Source organism: Oxyura jamaicensis, chromosome 13 (assembly GCF_011077185.1).
Source record: "Oxyura jamaicensis isolate SHBP4307 breed ruddy duck chromosome 13, BPBGC_Ojam_1.0, whole genome shotgun sequence".
NCBI lineage: Eukaryota > Metazoa > Chordata > Aves > Anseriformes > Anatidae > Oxyura > Oxyura jamaicensis.
In genome coordinates, this window is record NC_048905.1 from 4,963,898 (window position 1) to 4,973,224 (window position 9,327).

The following is a 9,327-nucleotide window of genomic DNA, read 5'->3' on the forward strand; positions in this document are numbered from 1 at the left end:
GTTAATATCCTGATGTTGGAGGGAGGGGAAAAAAAGAAGTAATGACTGTAGTTTTCTGTTAATATCAATCCATTTGCAAGCCGTGATTGAGATCAGGGGTCATTTGCTACAAATACTTCAGTTACTTAGATTATATGAGTATCTTGGAATTGCATCCCCTAATAGGATGACTTCAACTTGTAAGGCTCTTCCAACACTCATTTTTTTTCCTTTTCTAAGAATATTGTCTTTTGTTTCTAATTAATACCTTAAAAGTATGTTGTCTTAGTTGTTCCCTACACAGAAAATGATGTAATTTTCCTATATTGTGTTAAATAACAAGCTGAGTTTATGTAGGGGCCAGTCACAAAATAGAAGTATATAGCCTTAATCTAAGCAAAGATAATTACCACAATCCATTCCATTTGTTTTTAAAAAATATTGAACAGTTTTTGCATGAATTAGAAATGTGTTTTTTTGTTGTTGTTGTTGTTGCTCTTTAAAAAACTGAAATAAAATAGATAAGGCTTTTGAATTTCTTTATAGGTCAACCCTTCAACTTTGTTCACATCTGCAACTTCACAGTAAATAATTGATCAGCTGCATATGTTAAGTCATTTTAATAGATTCTATATGTATCAGCTATGGACTTCTTTCATTTATAATGAAAATGCAACTGGGAGTCATGAAGCTTGCAGATAAATTACCTTTTGACACTGGAGGAAATCAATTATACTTTCTGCCTCAGCTGCCCTCTAAGTGAAGTAGGATTTTTTTTTTTTCCTTGGCAAGAAGCTCTGCTTTCTTGATATTTAAGAAGTCTGGATGGCTTCATACATAAGAGGAGACTTATTTCTTTTACAAAAAGGTGTGTGAATGTTTGGTTTAGATGAGTTGGACAGCGATGGGCATTTTACCCTCTGGTTGGAAAAGTTTTACATGGCCTCTGAAAACACTGGTATGAAGGAGTTTTAAATTCCTTCCAACAGATAACTTTAGTTACTTCCATGCTTCGTTAAGGTGGGCAGTGCATGATCTCCTTTATACTTGCCAGTTATTGGTCTCACTGGCATGTGGTATTGCTGGCATGTGGAGTGAGGTGTAATTCAGTGATTAGTATACCCATAATATTTACCTTGCAGTCCTGACAATTTCTATATAATTACAGATTTAAAATGCACATTAACTAAAATACAGGACTTCATACGCTCTCTTACTTCAGTTTTGAAATAAAGTTCAGTAAGTACAGATTTTTGTTATGATTTGTAATGAAATTGCTTCCTGTAACTTTAAAAAACTATATAAAGATAATTTTTATATTTGCTACTGGTGATTTCAGTGGTTTAAGAGTTGAGCTGGATATTATTTATCCAGAAAAATGTAGAATGAAATTTTAGAAAGTTTTAAAGGTATTGCATATAACCTTTTAACCTTGCTAATGATCTTTCTTTGTATTAGTTTTTGGTCAAGAAGCTAAGGGCACTACATTTGTTACATTTATAACTGGTTATTAGAGGTGCTTCAAATAAGGAGATCAAGAACGGAATTAATTTGCTAATTTTCATATTAAATCTGTTTGAGATAGCTGTATAATGTTTGATGTCTGGAGCTGCTGATTACGCTATCAGTATTGGTAACTTTTGGAGAGGAGTTCTCTGTCTCCATGGATGCAAATCCACACTGAAGTGCTTTAGGAGTGTTAGTGTGCTCTGCAGTATGATCCACTAAGTGCTTTATACAGCTATTTTCTTTCTGAGTTGGAGATGGATAGTCTGTGCCCTGCATTCAGTGCAGGAAAGTTGTGGGTTTGCACGTACACAAGCCGTAAGCTGTGTGAAAATCCTTTCTGTGTTCCTTGAACAGGAAATGCGGCGTTGGTATGTAGTCTGTAATTGTGGTTTTATTACAGGGTTTGTAATTTAGTTGCTGAATAAGATTTCTCTTGTAGCTTGGAAGAAGGGCTACAGAAAAAAAAAAAAAAAAAAAAAAAAAAGGCATTTTATTCATGTTGTGGCATTACCAAGAGCAGAGGTACTTTCTGAGGAAAAAAATGATTCTGCCCTTAAGACGTGATTAGAAGCTGCTGGCTTATATGACTAGGAGCCGTTACTTGAAATAAAAATAATCTTCTGTACTGGTGGCCTCTCTTGCTTCATCTGCAAAATTCAGGAATTTATAATCTTCCCATTCTTCTCATCCTTTACTTTCTTCCCCTCCTGCCATCCAGAATTAGTACCCTTGTTGGGGGGATTCCTAGTCCCTGGCTTGATTTTAAATCACATAGTATAGTTTTGCCGTGGTTCGCAATGGGTTTATCAGTGAGTTAGAATAGTTTATATCCAGGTACAGGTTTTCTAAATAAGTCTTAAAAGAAAAAAAAAAGTCACGTTTTCATTTTTGTTTGTAAAAACTGAATTTTCTAGTTATGTTCCATTATTTTTTCAGAAACTGTGAGATCTCTTATTGATAGAAAATAGCATCCAATTTATGATATAAATATTTTTTGAAAGAGTTGATGCTTACAACAGACAGATAATTATAGGCAATAAGAATTCACTCAAGTGAAATAAGTAACTTCATCTCTCTGCCAGTTAGTAGAATGTTTCTTTAGTGTCTTATATGCTGCTGCAAATTTCTTTTATTCTGAGGTAGAACCTCTGAATCTCCGTTTACTCCTGTTTTCTTCCCAGGTTATTTTTATATATAAAGTCTTTGAAGCATGTGCTTAGTATTATTCACAATGTGGCACTGTACTCTGTCTACATAGCATTGTACGAATAAGTTGCTACCTAAATCACTCTGTGGTGTGTCAATAAATTAAGAAAACAAACAAACATGAAAAAAACACAACTTTTGTACCTTTTATCCCTATTTAGTCAGTACCTCCACTGAAGTTATTTCAAATTTGTGCATCTAGTCCCTACAGCATTTCAGAAAGCACCTCTGTCCCAAAATGGCAGTGTGTATGTAAGACTTTAATGTAATTTATTATAGTTTCTGTCACCTTCCTTCAATTTAATAAAGAATGGATATATGCATAGCTCTCACTCCTCTGAGGCTTGAAAGGCTTTTGTTATTGTCCTTTTTCTATCTGCATTTTTGTATGTGTTCTTAGAAAGTATGTTTCAAAACGATGCACGTAGAAAATTCTGTTGTTTTCATCTTATTTTCAGAAGTATTACTTCTAAGAGTATTTCTTCTTACATTAAAATCTTTTCATTATTTAAACATAGAGTATTTCTAGATGCTTTGTGTGTAAATTGAATATTTTTTCCCTGGGTGTTTGGGACAAATTAAACAGCACTCAGTATTTAGCTAAAACATATATATTTTTTTTTTTTCAGGGAGTTGATTTTTTTTATAGTTATTATATATATATGAGAAATACTGTAGACTTACAAAAATATCACACAGTAATAATTTACGAGTATCCCTGAGGCATGATTTCAAAATCAACAATTCCATATTGGAAGAGATTGTAGCTGTTTTAAAGGGTGTTGTGTTTCACTGATTGAAGTGGTATTTATTTGCAAATAGTGTTTCATGTATATTTGCTCTTAAGACAATATATATAATATTTTTATTCTTTCAGAATGTAGGGACATTCTGCTCCCTGTGATTACCAAAGAGCTGAAGGAACTACTGGAACAGAAAGATGATCAGCAGGTCCAAGAGAAGAAGTACTGTGTTGAATTACTCAACAGTATCCTGGAGGTTCTGAGCTGTCAAGACCCTGTAAGTATTGATGATGATGTAGATGGCACAAGTCTGTAGTAAGCCTGAGCTGATTAAGTAGTAAATTATTGATGCTGATGAATCTCATTTAAATTTTTAATACGAGTTGGTGTCAAATTGAACTTTTCTTATTTTTCATAAACTTAAGTTAGAGCAGTTGATGTTTTAAAGGTGAAATGCTGAAATCTGTGCTGTGTCTTTCTTTTATTTCAGTTTTATTTTCCTTAGAAAGTCAGCTGCTGCAAATCACCATAGTATTATTAAAAGTGGTGAGGTGGCATTGATTTTATCCTAACAGAATTTCTGGCTAGTTCCGACCACTGAAGTTCCCTGTTGTAACTACTGAAATTAATTAGAATGTGATTCTAAGTCTTTGGAATAATTTTCAAATTTAAGGCCATTTAATTTTATGAAAATCTTTGCTTTCTGAAAGATTATCATTTTTAATGCACAAATACTGTAGCTTATGCTTTCTGCTTTCAGCAATGTGCATAGAGAACATTACTATACTTCATTTTGAGACTGTCAGTTTTCACTTGGGCTCCTGTAATTTTGAGCAATTTAGAAATTGTGGTCTGGATGGTTACTTTCCTCATTTGAGTGAATATGTAATTGACTTCTTAGTCCCCTGCCTTTTAATGAGTAGTAGGTTATTCAATCAAGTTTCACCATCATTTGAGGAATTTCTTCTAGGAAGAGCTCATAACTGCATTAGGAAAGCTGTAATTCTTCCCTTGAACAGGTGCTCGTTTTATCCTGAGCTATACTTTTCTGATACATCTACAAATTTTTCAGGCCTTGGATAAAGGCAAGTTGTCATTTTAGTCTGGTATTCACTGTGGATCTTTGGGCCATTTTATGAATGAAATCATTACAGCATGCTTCGTGATTTCATAATTTTTGGGGTATTCATAACAAGAGGCTTGTCTGTTTGTGCAGGAAAATCTGGACAGAGTGATCTTATAGTGAATGTTATGAACTTTTTGTTTTTCCTTTAAGCACCATAGGATGGATTGATATGAGGTGATTTTTGAGAGATATTGGAAAGCTTGGGTTTCAAACTGAATTCATAAGAGAAATGGTGAAAGTATGATAGGGCAGAGTGTGAAGTTTTAAGTTCATTAGGCTATAATGTAAAGTAAACCAGTTATTTACCTTTTGCTTAAAAAGGTGAAACACAGCCACAAAGATAGATTTATGCTCACTGCATGTGCACCACATACATTACGTTTATTTCCATATGTCCATAGTAAAAGTGGCTGGCATGTCAAAGACTTGTTACCTCCTATTGAAAGTCTGGTTTGTAGCTCCTGTTTGCTTGAGTGAACAATAACTGCTGGATGTGGAACAGTATGGAGAACCCTAACTCTTGTTGCTCGGTATTTGAGCAACCTGACCTAGGTGTCCCTGCCCGTGGCAGGGGGTTGGAATTAGATGATCTTTAACGGCCCTTCCAACCCAATCCATTCCATGATTCCATGAGTATGCACGTACGCAGTCCGGTGCATTTTGAAGAATAATTTCCAAGAGTATGAATTGAGATATCCCAAATGATGTAGAAATGCAATCAGCTGTTCTCCACGGGGGAAGTATTTGAAAATGTAGATTTTTTTTATAAAGCATTTCATTTTATTAGTTCATTAAATTTCTATTTCTAGCAAAACCCACCCCTTTCAACCTTTTGTCTTGTTCCTTTTTTTTTGTTGTTTTTTTGAGTTTGTTGCTGTTGGCACAAAGCCAGTTAGTAGTATGCTTGCTAACAGTAATTCTTGGGAAAAAAATATCACTTAAATGTAGATGTACACTTTAAAATACTTTAAGTGATATATTATCCTCAAAAATAATAAAATCATAAAGTTTAAGGCATGGAAGATGATCTACTTCTGGATTGGTATGTTTCCTGTGCCCATTCATTTAGAAATAACTTCTGAATGAAGTGCAAAGATGATTGGAAGAAATTGTTTTAGTAAATTCTGTGTTTGAGAGGTTTGTTACTGCTGGTTTACGACAATTGCATGAATGAATTAAGCAGCGTATGCCTCAAGGATTTTTTAAAAAAAAAAACAAAAAAAAACAAACAAAAAAACTATTCAGTTTTTATTTGGGATCATTTTAGTTAAAAAACTGCTTTGTTAGTGTGATGCTGCTAAGAACTTCTGAAAGCTTACTTTTTTTTTTTTTTTTTTTTTTTTTTTTCCTTGCTGATATTCTCCTTTGATACTAGGCAGATGCTTAGCTGCATTTGAAATCAAATGCAATTTTGTTATTGGGGAGAATATTAACTTTACTAATAGTTTCTTTGTTGATTTTGTTTTTTAACCCATCGATATGATACATATCCTTAAGCACAGCTGGACACCAGAGGATTTGTGGGTAATTGTACTCTTTACATATTTGGACTTCAGTCTCTTAACAATCCAATTAAGTTTATATAATTTTTGTATAGATTGGTGTTGTTTAAAAGCATAATATGAATACTGTCCTTTTATTTCTATGGAAGGAGGTAGCCATGCCAGCTTGTTGCATGATGACAAACAACAGCTTTTCAGGCAATGTCGCTAAATTTGCAGCTATTATCATAACAAAATGGAAGTATGTATCTTTAAAATAAATACATTTACACATTTCTTCAATCAGTTCTTTTAAGGAAGGTAGCCTGTGTAACTGGAGATGCTCTGCAAGATGTTTGGGTGGAAGTTATATACGGACTGAGTTTGCAATAAACAATGGTGAATTTCTAATATAAAGAGAAAAGGCTCTTGGAACGGGTTTAAATCTAATAGTATTATCAGCATGTGACAACCCCTCTGGAGGAATTGTGTTCAAGTTTATAAGAAACATTGTAGAACAGTTGGAAATCAACAGAAGAACCAGATTCTTCTGCTGAGGATAATACATACTCTGGCTTGCCTTCTGGCAAAGTAATTACTGATCAGAGGCAGCAAGGATGTTAGAATGAGTTTAGGTAACTGTCACCGAGTATAAGACTACTTTTTTGTAACTACAACAGGAAATGGGTGACTATTAGTAGCACTTCTTCCTTTCCTTGACAGAATCCACAGATCATGATTTTCTTGAGCTCTGCTGAACACTTGTCTTTATTTAAAAAGAAACATAATTAAAAATAATTTTGAGGTATCCTATCTGAAGGAGGAAAAAAATATGACTAAAGGAAGAGAACATCTTTACTATGTGAAAATCACCAGAAGTAGAAGATACCCAGAGGTCTCAAAGAAGCCACAGTAGTTTTTCTGTGTAGTCAAAATCTATATTTTGACCTGATCTTTAGACTTGATATAAGTTTTTAAACATATATTTGCACTTGTCAAGGGTTCTGTGATATTAGCAGCTCTGCTCTCCTGCTCTACCCTGCGTAGCTAGGTGAGTGGGCAAGTTGGAATTGTCAGGTCCTTATCTTCAAACCCTGTTCTCATCAGCTGTCTATCTCCTGGGTTTTGTAGGTAACAAGAGCATTTTTAAGAACATTGCTTTATGGTAAGATCTATATTTTTCTGAAGAAACAGTGTTAGGGATCTGGGTGAGACACTAAAGTTTGGTTTTAAATTGGCTCTATAGAAAACAACTTTTGGACATAGATGATACTGTTTTGACTGAATCGTATCTAAAATTAGCTTCATAGCTTTGGTGTGCAAGTGCTTTCATCACCTGTAAAATACAGTTACGGTTCAGAACTGCAGGACATGAACCACTGATAAAGATCATGGTGAAATCTGTGACTTCTTGCTTCTACTTTAATTAAAATAGTGTATTTTCCCCATTTCCAACAACTTCATTGTGTGCAGCCTGGCAGCCTTTTTACTGCAGCCTATTTACTGCATCAGAACATTATTTTTCCTTTTAGTGATTACAAGATTAAATGTAAACTTCTCTTGGAATCTGAAGTAAAATCTTGGTTGAGGCTACAGGTTGAAGTGAGATGTATAATTTCCTTTTGTTCTCAAAGTCAGTAATTGGCAGGAGCTGCATTTTAAGCTGTTGATTATGTTAGCAAGCAAGTCTGGAAAGACTTCGGAATTGTATAGAAGTCACAGAACTGGACGCTTAAGACAGTGCGTAGGGTCTGGTTGGGTTTGAGTTCATTTTCTTTATGACAGCTCTATGTTGCACTATGTTTTAGATTTGATACCAAAACAGTGTTGATAACTAAAACTTTCATTGGTGTTTTTTTCCTGAATAGTACTTGCACAGTGTCAGGGCCTTCTCTGTTTGTCGTTACTGTAAGGGAGAGTAGGTTAGGGTTAGGCAAGAGTTTGGGAGGGGACGCAGCTGGTACAGCTGAAAAAAATTGACCAAGGAGAGATCTCAAGTGGGTGTCTCAAGTAGAGATTGTTTAGTTTTATAATTCTGAAGGAGTTACTCAGTTAGTCCAAATTTGTCCCTGTCCAAATAACTGATATCTCTGTTGCACTCTAAGGTACACGGTTGACTCAGAGACAACAGAATTGTTCTAATTTTTGTTCCGCCCTGTTGAAGTTCAAATAGAACATGAAAGCTAAATCCAACAATAACTGTTATTACCCTGCACAGATGTTTTTAGAGAGTGAGATTTTGTTTGGTTTGGATTTTCTATTAACTAACTTGAGTGTACCGTCACTCATCCTATCAATGCATTGGAAGGTAGTTGAGTACTGTAAGAAAACTTCCTGCTGCTGGCTGGAATAACCTGAATGAGCTCTGATTGTTTCATTCCTTGGGCACTCAGTAAATCCTTTTCAACACATAAGTCAAGCATGTTTTTGATGACCATTAAATGGAATAATACAATTCTTGTTTTCTAAGACAGCATTTATGTATGGTACAAGTATGTTAATTTGGCTTCTGAAAAATCTTGGGTTTAACCAAACAGACTGCAGGCAAATGGTGCATTTTCCAGGTTTCCCTGGAATGTATGTCATCCATGCGAAGTGAAATCTGATCTGTGGAAATGCATTATCTATAGTGGGTTGCTAGACTGTCTTCTCAAACTAGAAAATCTTAGTTAAAATAAAAGCTGCAATCTTGCACTTAGGCAATATATGAAATGTCAGTATTGAATCTTGTTGTACTCCAGGTTGCTTCGCCTTTCCTCTACTGCTGTGTTAACTGGTAGCCTGATAAAATTCTATGTTTTATGACAGGTGACGAGCCATAGACCCCTGCTGTACTAGGATGCCTTCTTTCAATCACTGAGAACATTCATTTGAAACAATATGCTAACTTTTAACTGGTACCCCCATGCATAAGGGTGACAAATGTTCTACACTTCAAAGCAAACCTTGAAATTATTTAAAAAATACAATACTGAAATAAGAGGTGGCAAACTGCTTTTGGAGTGAATTACACAGAAAATCTATCATTAGAGTTCAAGAAAAATATACAATAAAAAGGGCTGAAAACAAAACAGAAAAGCTGTTTAGACCTTTGTAAGTAAAACAGCATTCATCAAGTGGAGGCTTTGATGATGCATCAAAAACTTATCCAGAGTGTAGTTAAACACAACCTAATTATTTCCTGGAAGTTATGTTGTGATATAAACAGAACAATGCTAGTTGAGTATGGAAAGCATTCAAGTTCAAAGAACAAACAGGATGCTGTTGACAGAAAGATGAAATA

General features: G+C 34.6%; 1 protein-coding gene across 1 annotated transcript in view; it reads left to right on the forward strand.

Annotated features, from left to right (window-relative positions):
- DOCK2 (dedicator of cytokinesis 2) overlaps window positions 1–9,327 on the forward strand; it is a 188,221-nt gene that overhangs the window by 61,900 nt on the left and 116,994 nt on the right. Inside the window, exon 26 of the mRNA XM_035338697.1 lies at window positions 3,572–3,714. Within this exon, the coding sequence (XP_035194588.1) occupies window positions 3,572–3,714 (143 nt within the window). The remainder of the gene's footprint in view (window positions 1–3,571; window positions 3,715–9,327) is intronic.